Source organism: Balaenoptera acutorostrata, chromosome 16, assembly GCF_949987535.1.
Source record: "Balaenoptera acutorostrata chromosome 16, mBalAcu1.1, whole genome shotgun sequence".
NCBI lineage: Eukaryota > Metazoa > Chordata > Mammalia > Artiodactyla > Balaenopteridae > Balaenoptera > Balaenoptera acutorostrata.
In genome coordinates this window covers 37201738-37218212 of record NC_080079.1, presented here as the reverse complement: position 1 = coordinate 37218212, position 16475 = coordinate 37201738, and the positions used below count along the sequence as shown (strand labels likewise).

General features: G+C 35.3%; 1 protein-coding gene across 4 annotated transcripts in view; it reads right to left on the bottom strand.

Annotated features, from left to right (window-relative positions):
- Positions 1-16475, bottom strand: part of HTR7 (5-hydroxytryptamine receptor 7) — a 670153-nt gene that overhangs the window by 137512 nt on the left and 516166 nt on the right. For all 4 annotated transcript variants that reach the window (XM_057530949.1, XM_057530953.1, XM_057530951.1 and 1 more), the window contains exon 3: positions 3888-3968. In XM_057530949.1, coding sequence (XP_057386932.1) covers positions 3956-3968 — 13 coding nt within the window. In that variant the 3' untranslated portion in view covers positions 3888-3955. The remainder of the gene's footprint in view (positions 1-3887; positions 3969-16475) is intronic.

Here is a 16475-nt window from a genome sequence, read left to right as displayed (position 1 = left end):
AGTCTTGTTTCATCTATCATCTTCTCTTTCGCCTCCTTTGATCAATGAAGTACTATAAAAGAAAGCATGGACATCATTTGATTTCACTATAAAAATCCCAATATCTATCAATAGCAGAAAGTGACTTATGTTTTTAACATAATATAACTATACACCTAACAAAAAACCCCAATAATTTTGTTGCATCATCCAATATCCAATCCACTGTTAAATTTCCTAGAGTGTGTCAAAAATGTCTTCTTATGGTTGTTCTATTTGAATAAGACTCCAAACAAGGCCCACACACTGCATATACCTCTTTTAACCTATAATATCCTCCTGTATTTCATGTCATCCATTTGTTAAAGAAACCAACTTATTTGTCCTGTAGTGTTGCCCACATTCTAGATTGGCTGGTTGCATATTCATAGTTCTTTAAACATATTTCTCTCTCCACATTTTTCCTTAGATTATCAGACCTAGAGACTTTACTATATCTAGGTCCAATCTTATTTTGTCAAAAATAATTTCACCTTATAAGTGATGTGCTATGTACTTCCAATTGCATCATATCAGGGGTATCAAACGTCTGGTTGTCCCACTTTAAGTGATAATGAGATTAATCTGTGGGTTCAGGTGATGTCAGTTTGGCCCATTCATTATATAATTCTCAAATAACTTTTTGCTTTAATGTTCTAGGAAACAGTGATGACCACTGTCTAGATCCATTGTTTCTGTATGGGTTACAAAAGGTGATTTTAAAAAATTCTGTCCTTTCACCTGCATATGTTGGCTGAAACTCCTCTGTAAAGAACATTCCATCAGCAACTATTTTGTTATCCTGAAAGCCGCTTTATACAGGAAAGACGGGATGTATGTTAAATCTTTGCCCTTAATTTACCAATTTTCAGAATAATGAGCCAGTGCTTTGGAAACTTACAACAATCAAAAATATTTAAATTATTGTTTAGTTCTGTTTTTATTATCATTATGAATTTGCATATGTTTGATGGGTGTGAGTCCACAAAACATTCTTAAAATTATTCACCCCATTACAATTATATTCTTACAATATTTTTACTACATTGCAGTCAGTGTGATCTTTGAAAAACCCAAATCACATCATGCCATCTGTCATTTAATACCCTCCAATGTCTCCCCATTGCAACTAGAATATTCCCCAAATTCTTTATCTTAGAAACGTCTACATAACCTTCCTATTTCTCTAACTTCATCTCATATAGATCCCCCCCTTCAACATCAATGCTATTCTGTTTCTCAAATGCCATTCAGGGACTATGCACTGTCTATTCCCTCTATCAGTAGTGCTGTTATTCCTGATCTTTGCCTATGTCCTTCTACAGCCACCCAGTTATTTTACGTCAGATGTCCCACCATGTTTTTATTCTTAATGTAGAATTACCTGATATCTTCTTACTAATTTATTGCTTTTTTGTGTTTGTTTTTATCTTACTCTCTCCTCTGGAATATAAGTCCTATTGAGAGCAGGGATCTTGCCTATCTGGTCTACTACTGAATCTTCAGTGCCTAAAAGAAGCTTAGCACTAGTCTCTCAGTAAATACTTCCGAGTGAATAACTGATTGAATGCATGAAGGGCTCACCAAATTTAAGACTGAATCTCCCCAGAAAAGAGGACCCTTGACATAAACAGATACACTAGTGACTTCTTGGTGGAAGAGATGGCTTTCATATTGCTGAGAAGGCTGGAGTTGCTCTAACCCAAGGATGGCAAGTAAGTTTCAACTTACAAATAAATAAAAGAGAAAAAAATCCTTTGAACAATTTCACATTGAAAGAAAAATTTAAAATCAACACAATTTAATTTAAAATCTTTGTTAGTCTTTCACAGCAAAAGTATTAATTTCAATTAATATTAGTAGTGATTTAAGTTTTACAGTTCAAAAATTTCTGTTTCATACTGTTAGCAGTGCCATACAACTTATTAAAGCCGTATTATACTGCAGTGTAACACACACAGATATTCTTTTGGTGTTTCTTATTCCTGACTGGATAAAATTTCATGTGCAAGGAAATTGACAAAAGACTTTTGGACTAATAAGCTCAATAGAAAAAACGTCAAAAAGTACAAAGTTTTTAGGCCACAAGAGGTACTAGGCTCTAATTGCCAAACTGTTGAACAATATAATGTCAAGATTTTTTTTAGGTAACTATAAAATTTCATTTCATATACTGATGTTATTCCATCTCAATTACATGCTGGCTTAATGTCAAAATTCTGGATGTAACTCTTTGTGGTCCGTAAAGATTTTTGAAATGGTACACATATTTTATTTCTGATTTCAAAATATAGAAGTAATACCACAGTAATCTATAATACTTTTAAAAATTAAAAACATGTGAAATTATTTTTATTGTTTTGATTACAAATATGAACATAACAATTAACCTTTATTTTAAATATTAGCTAGTGGGAAGCGGCTGCAGAGCAGGGGGAGATCAGCTCCATGCTTTGTGACCACCTAGAGGGGTGGGATAGGGAGGGTGGGAGGGAGACGCAAGAGGGAGGAGATATGGGGATATATGTATACGTATAGCTGATTCACTTTGTTATAAAGCAGAAACTAACACAACATTGTAAAGCAATTATACTCCAATAAAGATGTTAAAAAATAAATAAATAAATGTATTTTAATAAAGAAAGTATTTGTGTTCTCTACTGCAACAACTAGTGAAATACAATTTTGCCCAGTTATTTATTTTTGAGGATGCAACTGATTCTAAATATTAACAATTTCTTTTCATTAAAATACACGAAAACAAAGTGAAAAAGTCACAGTTTGGAAGACGATATTTACAATACAACTAACTAATAAAAGACTAGTATCCCAAATACATATAATGCTTAGAAGTCAATTTTTTAGAGTAAAATGGGCAAAGAACAGATATTAAGAGCAGATATTTTACAGAGAAGGAAACATGAATAGTAAATCAGTACATAAATAGCTGCTGAACCTCATTAGTAATCAGAGGAATGTAAATTAAGACCACAAAGATTACAATTTTGCATGCAATATCTTGGCAAAATATTAGAAGTTTGATGATACCAAGTATTAGTGAATATAAAAATCAATGAGAACTCATAAGCAACTGTTTATGAATGTGTAAAATGATATACCAACTGTGAAAAAGAACCAGATACTATCTTAAAAAGTTGAAAATGTGCATATGCTCTTACACAAACATCCCACTCCTAGTTGTATACCTTACAGAATCTCTTGACTATTGACAATATGAGACATGTACAAGAATATTCAGAGCAACTAGTTTAATTTTTTTAAAAAGCAGGGATCTAAACCATAAATGCCCAGTAAAAAGAAAATATATATTTGAAATACATATATATATATATGAATAAAAGAATTACAGATATTCATGATAACATGGTTAATCTGAGAACCATCATACTCAGGGGAAAAGGTAAGTCTCCGAAGACTATAGAAAGTATATACTTTTATAAAGCAAAACCAAACAATATACTGCTTAGAGTTATAAATATATAGAGTAAAATACATTTTAAACAAAGGAATTCAGGATAATGGTTACTTCTGGGTGATTGGCAAGACAACATAGGATATAGGTAGATTCAGTTACATTAGGAATATTCTAAGTAAGGTGATGGATTCATAGCCACCATTTTATTATTTTACCTCAAATTTTATAACCTTAAGTTTTGTTGCCAGCATGGATGACTGGGTTGATTAGGACTAACTTTTCAGTTGAGAAAAACTACAGAATCTGTCCAAAATGTATAAACCATCCGATTTAAGTTATTGGAGAGCTATCAAGGAAGTGAGAATTTTCAGGCCATAACCTGTAAAAATAGTGAAACTAAGAGAAGTATTTATGCACTTAGAATATCACTTACCTGCTGGGTGACTATGGATTCCACAAAAAGCACTGAATGAAAAGGTGAAAAGCTGAGCACAGTTTTCATTAGTCTGTGGAACTAGAAGAAAAAAAAAAGAAAGAAAATTAAGACTCAAGAAGAAGAAATGTCAGGGGTTAATATTCCATATTTCAAAATCAGATTCTGAAGGGGTACACTCTGAAATTTACAATGAACAGAAAATAGGCTAGATCTCAGAAGGACTGAAGCACATCTTTAAATTATCTCAAATCAGGTTTAGTTCATGTGGCTTGTCTCTAGCCTAGCTGCCTACCAGAAGTGAAATATATAATTTCTGGAGGAAAATACCATCATACAGAACTTTAAATTATTTCTACAATTTTTGACATGCAACTTTCAGCCCTTAATAAAAACTACTGAGACTTACAAGTACACAAATTGATCAAAGGGGAAATAAATATTAGAACTAGACCCCCAAAAGATCAAGATGTTGACATTTTAAGGCGCATATTTAGTAAGAACACAAAACTATGCTTAATATGATCAAGGAATTAAATTACAAGTGGAGAATTTAAAAAGAAAGCAAAACTAAAGTAATAAATAAATAGTATATAGCTAAGAAAAATACAAAACTGAAATTAAGAACTCAGAGGATGAGTTTAATGGCATATTAGACTTAGAAAAAGAAACAATAAAATGGAAGATAGGACTGACAAATCTAGCCTGAAATATGAAGAGACAAAATCTGGAAAATACAGAAGTGAGTCTAAGAGGCATATAGTACACAGAGGAGAGTTGTCACAAGAGTCAACTGGTGCTCCAGAAAGATAACAGAGAAAGAGTAAGGCAGAGTAAGTATTTGAAGAGATACTGACTAATAACTTTTCAAAACTGATAAGAGGTATAAATACACAGGTTCAATAAGTGTATGAACCCCAAGTAGTTTTCTAAGTAGGAAAATAACAACAAAAATGTATATATAACTGCATCATAGGAAAACTGCTGAAAATTAAAGACATATGAAATCTTTTAAAAGCAGCCAGGAAACAAAAAAAACGTACCTCCTGAAGAGGAGCATCAATAAGATTAACAATGATTTCTCAACAGAAATGATGAAAGACAAAAGACAGTAGAATAGTATCTTTGAAGTAAAGAATGATGATGCCTGCTAACCTAGAATTCTGAATCAACAAATACAACCTTTAAAAGTGAAAGAAATATAAAGAAAATTTTAAACAAGCAGAAACTCAGAGTTTTTATAATCAAACTTATACTAAAGAAAATATTAAAGTATATTCTTCAAACATAAGATAAATTATTCACAATGAATACAAAGTTCTGCAAGAACAAATAAAAGAACAAAGAAGGGGGTAAATATGTGGTAAAAATAAAATGAATATTTACAATATAATACAATAATAATATAATATCATGTGACATTTAATATATAAATTAAAATCCATGCAATAATAGCACAAAATCTGGTGGGTAGCTGGGTGAAAGGAATTAAATTGTTCTTTGATCCCTGCATTTCCTGGAAGATGTTAAATTTCTAATTTCATGAAACTTTAATAAGTCATGGACATATGTCATAATCTCTATGGTAATTACCAAAAGAATGTATAAGTAGTAAAATAAGAAAGGACCATAACAGAAACACACACACACAAAATCAAAAGTAAAACTATATGAAAGAAGGAAAGAAATTATAAGACAGGATAAATAGAAAATGAATATTAAGATGATAAATTTAAACTCAAGTACAAAAAATATGGAAAAAATATTCCATTTTAAAATAACAATTGTCAATTTGGATGAAAGAAAACAAATATATGCTTCTTACAGGAGACATAAGTTAAATATAAGAATACACAAAGTGTCAGCATAACAGAAAAACTTACAAAAATTACCAAATAAAAGCTATTGTGGCTATACTGATATGATAAATTTACTTTAAAGCAATCAGTAATATTAGAAATAAAAATGGATATTTCATAATGAAAGGTCAATACACCAGGAAGATATAATAATGACAGAGTCTCAATATCTATGAAACAAAAACTGACAGAAATAAAAGACTAATAAAGTTGATAAACTTCTAAAAAGATTGACAAAGAAAAAAGAGAAAAGGCATAAATAGCTAATTCAGGAATAATACTGATAGTAAGAGAACACTCAGACAACTTATGATACTACATTTAAAAATATAGATAGAGACAGGAGGATATAGAACATTTGAATAGTCCTACAGCTATTAAAAGAATTGAATCATTTCAATTCTTTAAAGAAAAATTCAAAGAATTTGTGAAAATCTCCTAACAAAGAAAACCCCCGCTCCAGATGATCTTACTGGTAGATTCTACCAAACATTTACAGAATAGCACAATCTTGCCCAAACTCTTCCAGATTATAGAAAAATAGATAATGCTTTCCAACTCATTCTATTACACCAGTACCTCCAGAGAAATAGTTTATTATTTGTGTAATTAAAATTATTAAAAATATATATATGCTTAGGTAGATAGAAAATATTTCTGGAAGGAGACACAAGAAACTACAAACAGAATTTGCCTTCAAAGAGAAGAGCTGGGAGCACTAGTATGGGAGAAAGAATTACTGTTTATTATATATTTCTTGGTAATATTTGAATATATATGTATAGATGTATATATGATGTGTATGACTGACATATTTAATTTTCAAAAATAAAAGGATAAAGAGTGGAAAAAGGGGACTGCCAGTTTCCAGTCCAGCACACAAGAAGCTTGGAAGTCACTACTCCATCCTAACAACAAATAAAAAGCTGAAAAGTCAACAACTCTCTCAGATCTGTAAGAGAAGAGAAGTCATAGACAAAATCGCTGCCTCTAAAACTGGAGACTGGCAGGCAAATTCAGAGAATCACACTTTACTGGATCAGAAACCTCCATAGGAGCCAGGACTGGGGTAGGGAAACCTGCACTATAATTAATTTCTGGAGGCTCAGAGAGGACAACTCAGAGTTAAAAAACCCAGGTGGGGGCAATCACAGGGTGGGTGGGGGGTCCCCACTTTTGTGAGTGTTACTTCTCCGATCTCTACCAGGTTCTCCCAGTGAACATCAGGGGGAAAAAAAAATCCCCTTGTGCTTCCTGCAGGAGGAGTGGAAAAGGAACCGTTTTGAAATAAACCACAGCATTCGGTCCTTCTTTACAAAGTTTAACCTTGGGAGAAACTATTCAACCAGATCCTAATCTGCTGAGACTTTATTAGAGCCTAACTAACCGGAGGGAAAGAAAATACCCAACTCCAGCCCACATGAATCATCCCGTCCCACCTATGCAGGTGGAGGGACTAGAAAGCATGCATGAATTTCACAAGTCTGGAGACATAGGCTCACTTAAAGACTGACCCTCATCATGGGACCACAGAATGTTTCCCCTCTCCCCTCACCTCACCACTACGTTACTAAGGCCTATTTGCAACAGTAAACTATGGACTTTGGGTGGTACTGATGTGTCAATGTAGGTTTATCAGTTGTAACAAATGTAGCACTCTGATGCGGTTGTTGATAATGGAGGGTGCTATGCCTGCGGGCTGGGTGGGCAGGGAGTATATGGAAAATCTCTGTACCTTCCCCTCAGTTTGCTATGAACCTAAAACTTCTCTAAAAAGTCAAGTCAGTTAAAACAAAAACGAATTAAAAAGGGCTCCTTTGGCTTTTTTACCTAACTTGATGTATGTGACATATTGAGAGACTGACTTATGACTATGGACTCTGCTGGGGGCTCCTGGACACTGGAAGGAGGGTGGATATAGTGAATTGGTTGGTAGCCTCAGCTGCCATCCTGAAACTGGAAAAGGCTGAGGGAACGTAAGCTATCCACCAACCTCAAGGCCAGACTAGAGACCTGAGACATGGCTGTACCAAATGTTGTCTCTGTGACCTACTGCTTCGTGCCTGCCATATCGTGGCAAAGCCTTTAAAGGGGCCCATCTGCACTTGGGTTGATGTTAAATTCTCTCCTGTTCCTTAATCAGCCGCTTAAGAAACTGCTGAAGCTTGCCCTGTGGCATCATATGATGAATCTGGCTTCCTACACCGCTGATCGATGCAATGGTGTGTTAACTCCCCTGTGATTCAGATGGGAGAAAAATAGAAATTAAGATCAACGAATTGTTTTTATAAGCACCCTTGTGAACGTAATCATTTTCTGGTTCCAAGATGTTGCCTCAGAGTGAATAATTCACAGCGCTGGTTTAATCACTTCTTCTATCCCCATTCTTAATGCTGTTTTTGGCAACTGACCAATTGTTTAGCACTCAGCTGTTCTGACAGCTTATAAAAAAGTAATAAAAAATGTTTGGTTGAACGATAACTAGCGTTGCCAGATTTAGATGTTGAAATATAGAAATAGAGGAGGTAACAGTCTGGAAATGTGGAATGTCGAAGGGGGAAGGAAGGCACAGGGCATCAAAATGACTGACGGACAATGTATTGACTTTGAGAAGAAGGAGACTGTCACATAGCTGACAAAAGCAAGTACTGAGAATGCAGCAAAAACTCAGGAAAGAGGGGTGTGGGGGGTAGCCTCATAGAGGTTCAAAGGGATATTTCAAATTTTCACGTATTAAAATATTTGTTTTGTTTTTAGGAGAGCTTCAGGTCTATAACCTCAGATTTTGTATACAATTCTAAAAGTCATTGTTGCCCTGTGTTAAAGCATGTAACAAATGTGAACAAGGTACATGGGACTTCCTTTAGCAGATATCCTACAAAAAGATTAGGCTTGACTGAGAATAAGAGTTACATTAAACAAAATGATGGGGAAAAGCAAACACATGAACCTTCAATATCTAGCAATTTCAGATTATTCAGTAGGGAGACAAAAGACTCAAACACTTAATAATTAGGGCTCAAGCATCACTGTTTTGAAGCTGCCAGAAATGTTGATTCTGAGTCCATCAAGGAAAAAAAATAAATTCTATATACCATAACCTATTTTAGAAAACAAAAGCATATGGAATTCATTTTAGAAATGTTTCCACTTCCAGATTAATTCAAATATGGAAGCCCTAGCCTTATAGACCCACTCATTCTAAACAAGAAAAAAATAAAAGATAGCTACATTTATTGAACACCTATTTTGTGCCAAGATCACACCTTAATGCTAATCCTCAATAATTTTGCAAAGTGTTTATTATTATCCTCTTTAAAGATAAACAAACCAAGGTTCAGAGAAGCTATATCTTATAGCTTGTGAATGACCAAGCTAGAATTCAACCTCAGGACTGTTTGACTCCCTGATCATGTGGCCTCTCAACTAGAATATTCCTAAGGAGTTCAGAGGGCTGAAATCTTGCAATAAGTGATCCTAAAAATAAGTGTAGTTTGTGGACAAGGCATTTTCTTTGTCTTTCATGTGAGTAGAAGCGATCACAGAGTGATAAGAGTAGGCTCACCTGTCAGCACCCCTGTGTAGGAGTTACCTGTCCTGCTTTATGCCAACATGTGACCTGGCACAGTAACCATTCCAAACCCCAGTGTCTTCCTCCACCAGTACAATCTGTATAATAACACTCACCTCACAGAGACTAGAAGAAATTCCCCGTGTGACATAGTAACTGACACCACAAGATCTCAATAAAAGTTAGCTAATATTGCTTTACAACTGAGCACACATATTTGAACACCTACTTCCTTCTGGACAATGTTCTTAATCAAACAAGGATAATTAACACCTCAAGCCCTTAAGTAGCTGATAATCTAATGGAGAAGAAATGTAAAAAAAATACAAAACTTATTAAAAGGGATATAATAAATAAATATATATACATATGAGAGAGAGAGACAAAACATATTTAGTTTTTTGTATTTACCCAAGAAGGCTTTCCAGAGACGAGTGCTTTTCCATCTTGAAAAGGACATGTGGTGTCTAAATAAAACAGCCCTTTTAGGGCATATGTGCTGTTGCCTGCTTCAAATATATTTTCTTGGAATGGTTCACATATGGATGAAGTCACTGCTTCTATTAAAATCTCTCAGAGTCCTTCTCCCATTATCAGGGAGCAGTGAAACACATTTTTGGTATTTCTTTGGCTACTTATTTGTACAGAGCAAAATGTCAGGATATGATTAGTTGCAACTCCTGTATTTCCCAGCTACAGTTCTTGGGAATCTAGAGGCAAAAGCAGAGTCTGGGTTTATTTCTCAATTCAGTATCACACAGAGGCAAGGGGAATGATGGGAAAGGACTCCCTACAGCCAAGAGCCCTACTTTCATAGAAGAGCAGAGGCTGCTTGTTCATGGTCACAGTAAAGTGGTGAATACTGCCTTTGAGATGAGAAGCCATCTACCTCAACCTGAAGAGCATGTGGCCAGCCCTCCAGACTTGGTCCTTTCATATATACGATCAATCACTTAATCACTTAGGGCAGCCCTGATCAAGTTTCTGTTGGAGAAGCCTGATGAATTGACCAATCCTGGCCCTAGAGTGGGGACTGTTTGCACTGAGTCATCTGCTCTGGCTTTCTATCTACATTGATCAAAATCACTAAATATTGGCCCCTCACCACTTCCTTTTGTGCTAAATCCCTGTCTGAGACAAATCTCCAACCAAGGAAAAGGAACTTCCGGCAGTAGAGGATCAAGGGCCAGAAGGAAGGGCACTTTCCTCAGAGGGGTATATGTCCCCTGTTTAACCTTAAATAAAATGTCCTAATTGGAGACTAATAAAAAAAGTAAGTCAGCAGGGTCACATTACTACAAAGGCTACCACCACTCATGTTTTAAAAGAGAAATTTACAAAAGAAATCCGAACTTCAGGTCCAATTTCATAAATAGTTTCGATATGCATAACCTGCATATTTAAGGATTTCCTGCACCTTTAAACATCTATAGAATCAGTTTCTTTTTACATATATTTTACGACATTCATGCAATTTTTTTTTCTGAATAAAATAGTAGTAAATGTTCATCATACAAAATTTGAAAAATACAGAAAAAGTGTAAAGAGGAAAACCAAAATCCTCCACAATTCTACTTCAGAGAGAATCATACTAAGAGTTGCAGCCTTAGAAATTTTGAAAAATGATTTCAAAAAGCCAATTTATTTAAAGAAATCATAGTATGGTTTAATTTTCTGCTTCACTTCCACTGGAATAAAAATCAAATAAGAACTTCCCAAAGTCCGTAACATTTAGGAGAAGAAGGGAATGAAAAGTTAAAAAATACAGAATTTCAATAAACACATGAAAAATTCCTATTTATTTTTCCCTTCTATTTTTCCTCCACTAGTAAAGCCCAAATGCTTTCTGGCTGATTGTTTGAATTAACTGGGCAGGCACACTAGGTGACAAGTACCCTATCTGCAGACATTTATTTCTCTCCTGTGTCAGAATTGGGCTCTCTTTTTAAATAGGCCATCTTTTAATATCTAGTCATTGTAGGAGCTACACATACTGAAATAAAGAAATCAGCTCAGTCTCCCTTCAAAAAAAAAAAAAAGAAAAAGAAAAAAAATGCAGGACAAGATGTGAAAGGATTTTTCATTATCTTCGAGAAACAATTGTGAGAAAAGGCTGCAAGGAAACATCAAGGAAAATGTTCTTTCCCTTATCTTAGGAATAGGCTATATTTGTACATAGTTGCATGGACTTAGTACTTTGCCTGTATTTTTTTAAGGTGTGCTTATAGCTCGTCTCTTAGGTTACAGTTTGCCAAATTTCTAAAGTTAAACCCCAAATTCTGGGCCCCGTCTTTCTGAAGTAGGAGTGTTATATGTCTTAAGAGTTCCGTTGATTCTTAAAGAGGTCCTCGATCAGGAAACCACACTGACTTAGCCGTTTTGATGATTTGAAGTATAGAGGTGGCACAGAATGGTGAAAAGAGCCTAGCAGACTTGGATTCAGATTTTATACTCTTATTTGCCAGCTTTTAGAAAATTATTGAAGCTCTCTGAGTGTTTTTCCTCACATGTATAACAGGAAAAATAATACTAATTTCACAGAGTGTGGTGAGAATTAGAAATAACACACAATGACTAACTGAAGTAGATATTCAACGAGTAGAAAATATATTAGCATCCTTTATATAGACATTTATAATCAGAGAAAAAACTGACCGTTTTCTGTGGATAAAAGGAAGTTACTATAATAGGAAATCTCTAACAAAAAATACATTTTCCTCTGACTCTTTCTTTACCTCCCATCCCTTCCTGAAACCAGTAGTGAGGTCTGTGCTGGGCTACTGTAGGGGCTCAATGACCCACAGTGGGATGCCAGTGTGAGAGTGAGGGGATGAAGAGGGTGACTGCGGGGAACAGAATCGGAGCCTGAGAAGGATGAGGCGGGCATCCGTGCAGGGGACCGGCCTGGCAGCAATGTCAGAAACCAAGAAGAGTGAGGAGGGCATGCACAGGGGATCAGTGCTGACAAAATTTGGGGGAAAAGAAAAAGTCCCATGGCACTATGTCTTGGAAATGCTAAGGTCTACAGGTTTGTTTTCTGTAGGTATGTTCAGTATCTTTAATACACTAATTTACATTTCAACTCTCCAATAGTCTTGGCCATGGAACTCTTTCTTTATAAAAATTCTCTTATGACCACTTATCTGTGATGATAGACCAGTTTATATTTTCAAATCCACCATGAACTGATACTTTTGCAAAAATGAATTAGTAAAAACTGAAATAATCAAAGACTTCAATTCAAACCTCCAATATTTATGAGAGTTTAGATACGTAGAATTACTCTGTCAAATTGTATTTATTTACTTTTATTTATATATTTAATTGGGGTATAGTTGTTTTACAATGTTGCATTCTTTTCTACTGTACAGCGAAGTGGAGTTCCCTGTGCTATACAGTACGTTCTCACTAGTTATCTATATTATACATATTAGTGTATATATGTCAATCCCAATCTCCCAATTCATCCCACCACCCACCTTCTTCCCCTTGGTGTCCATACATTTGTTCTCTACATCTGTGTCTCTATTTCTGCCTTGCAACTGGTTCATCTGTGCCATTTTTCTAGATTCCACATATATGGAGAATAGTATGGAGGTTCCTTAAAAAACTAAAAATAGAATTACCATATGACCCAGCAATCCCACTACTGGGCATAGACCCAGAGAAAACCATAATTCAAAAAGACACATGCACCCCAATGTTCATTGCAGCACTACATACAATAGCCAGGACATGGAAGCAACCTAAATGTCCATCAACAGAAGAATGGATGAAGAAGATGTGGTACATACATGCAATGGAGTATTACTCAGCCATAAAAAAGAACGAAATTGGGTCATTTGTAGAGATGTGGATGGACCTACAGACTGTTATACAGAGTGAAGTATGTCAAATTGTATTGAACATTTTTAAATGCCCATTCTTAATTTCTGCACTAAACTTGTCAGAACCAGAATTGAACCATCTGCACACGGACACTGAACCATGCTTTGAGTAAGACTATTATAGGTCACAACCAGGTCCATTGGTTTACAGATGTGGAAACTGTGGCACAGAGAGAAAGAATGACCAATCCGAGACATACAACTATGGAAGGGAACAGCCAATACTAATGCTCAGGACTCCAGGCTAAAATAAGAATACTCTCTAATATTCTTTGTGTTTGATAATAACCTCTGGAAGGCAAGGACCAAATGTGTTTTGTCATTCTATCAATACTTGTTAGTATGATGCTCAGTACATTCTCAAATATTGAATGAATGCATAAGTAAATGTCCAACTGGATGTTCAAACCACTATCTTTCTTAACTGTTTCACTTTAAATTAACTGACTAATGTTACTATTTCTCCACACTGGTTTATCTGTACACAGTGAGTGTCTTGTGTCAAGGCATGTGGAACTGTATCTTCTTTCATAATTTTTATACACCTGTTATAAGACAATTTTAGATGGAGAAAAACGTCCAGCTGAAATCCAGAATGTGGAAAGTTAGCGAAATCATCTGGAAGGGAGGGTGGTCTAGGATGTGAGAGACTGAGACAGGTAGATCATAGGCACAACTACCGTGTCTGTACTTCTTAAGTCTTTCGAAATCAAATCAGTATTAGGGAAAGTTAATTAAACTCTTTCCCCTTGTCTGACCTGAAACCAGGTGGCTGCTTTCAGATAACAGCCACAGACAGAAACAGTTCCATCAATGGGAGAGCAGTTTCCCAAGAGTTAGAAGCCTTGTCAAAGGAATAATTAACACTTTTTTCACAAGCTGAGAAGGAACTCTCTCCTTGCTCCTCCCCCAAATTAGCCTCTTTGTGAGAATGATTAGCCAAGGGGGGAAAGTCTGATATTAGTCTAGGAAATACAAATATTTCTATGAGCTTTATTACTCAAATTAAGAATATGAAGGATTTTTGTGTTGAAGAACAAAAGATCGCATAGAAATTCTTCTAAATACCACACTTCTCTTTGCCTTTAGCACCAGCAACCTTAGGGACACAAAAAAGGTTCCTGCTAAACAGTAACTCTTCTTACAGCTCTGCCTCTTTTCCAAATGCAGCACAGGGAACTCTGCTGAGTTCGTTCCTCACTGACACCATACAAGGCATGCAAATCCTTCTGAAATATGGAACTCCCAGCATGTCAGTGAGGAAATACCTGATTTGCTTAGTTCCACAGTTTATAAAATTGCACAGAAGAGCTTTGCCCTCTGCAAGTATAATTTTAGCTAGAGTTGAAGATAACTGTTATCACTCTGGACTTGCTGCTGGGTTGATGCCTTAACATATCCTTTCCTGAGCGATTTTTTCCTCTCTTCTGGTTTTTCTCTCCCGGTCTCTTCTCCATTCCAGCCACTAGCCTGAGGCCCAGGGGCTCAGAAAAATACTGTTAAGATGATAGCAAATAATCCCAAGTACATTGCCAAAAACTCAGTGAAGATCCACTCTTGGAGAATGTTCTGCAGACGAAGCTACTATAAGACTTAGATAAAACTTCCTCCCAATATTTTCAATTATAAAATGCAAGTTTTAGGCTCAGTGGTTTCTGAAGTCCCCTAACTCTAAAATATTACAACTCAGTGGGGTACAGTACACCCACTTATTCATAAGTCAAGCTTTCTGGAACACAGCATGAAATGCAAACTTTAGGAGAAATCAACTCCAAGTACCAAAATAATTGTCATTTTCACCAAATCTCTAGTTTCAATCTAGGTAATTTGGCCTCTTAAGTCTTTTTTCCTCAATTACCACAAAATTCTTAAAAATGAAACTTATGTTTTTTAATCATTCTGTGTTCCAGGCACTCATCTTAGTTTATTTCATTTAATTCTCCTTGTTCTATGAGGGAGATAGTCTACCAATGAAGAAATTGATGCTCAGAGAGGTGTTCTAATTTTAAAAGGTCACTTAGTGGTAATTTAACCAAGATGACTTCCACCTTGTACTGGCAGAGCTTAGATTCAAAACCAGTAAAGTATATTGAAATATTACATCAAAAATTTGTTAAATTATTAAGTAAGTACATGGTCATTGCAGAAATTTGGGAAAAATACTAAAAAGAAGAAAATAAAATTCATATTACTCTAGCAATCCAGAGAAAACTGCCGCTACATTAAGATATATTTCCTTCCAGATATAAATATGTAGACTTTTTTTTTTTTAAGTGCAACCCATAATCTTTTCTCCTACAAATTCTGCTTCCTGAGTTGTTTTTTTCTTCACTATCATACTAGAAAGAGCAAGCTGAAAAAAATATAATGGAGAAAACAATTAAAGATTGACAAATTGAAAGAAGAATAAATGTCAGCATGAAATTAAAGAAAGATAAAAAGAAAGGGAAAGAGAGAAACAAGCTGATCACTGCACAGAAAGTCACCGTCTTCAATATGTATTGATGCCTTGGACATATCAAGAAAAGACTAAACTAAATTGTCTTCTTGTTAAAAAGATAGAAAATGCATAATTTAAAAAAAAAACTTATCAAAAAAGAGCTAAAATTTCAGGGAAACATCATCACTTCAGGAAACCATCATCATCCTGAGGTGTCAGCATCAGGAAATCTGAAACATTTTTTCTCTTGGTCCTCCTCATCTTCCAACAAAAGTGACAGTTTTCCCCACAGCCTTGTACAGGGTCTTTATTTTTGAGAAATGGTCTATTATCTCTTGTCACCTTAAATCCCACACCACTTATCTATAGCCCACATTAAATCAGGGCTTAGGGAGTAAATTACAAAATAGCAACTCAGGAAAACAGCAACTTCCATTGCTGAAGGAAGAAGTGAGGGTGGGGATGAATGCTTTAACCAGTCTCTGGATATTTCGGATTGATTCAGGCATTCAGCTAAACCACCTCTTTCTAATTCATGGGCCAGGAAAAATAAAACCTTCTACCATTATAACTCTACCATAAAGTGGTAGAAATTTACATCCAATAGCCTGGAACCCCAGTTTCTTCATTTCAATAGCTGATCTTTAACATCTCAGTTTGGAGAATCCAGTTATTAATCTTTGTAAATACCAGCACAGAAAGTTATTGATGTATCTGAACTGCAACACTGGAATTGAAATTTTCTTTGGATAGTCAGCAAATCCACCAGGACAAATCAAGTCTTACGACCTGGAAGACCCTTATGTTATGTTTAGCTTTCCCGAAACTCCC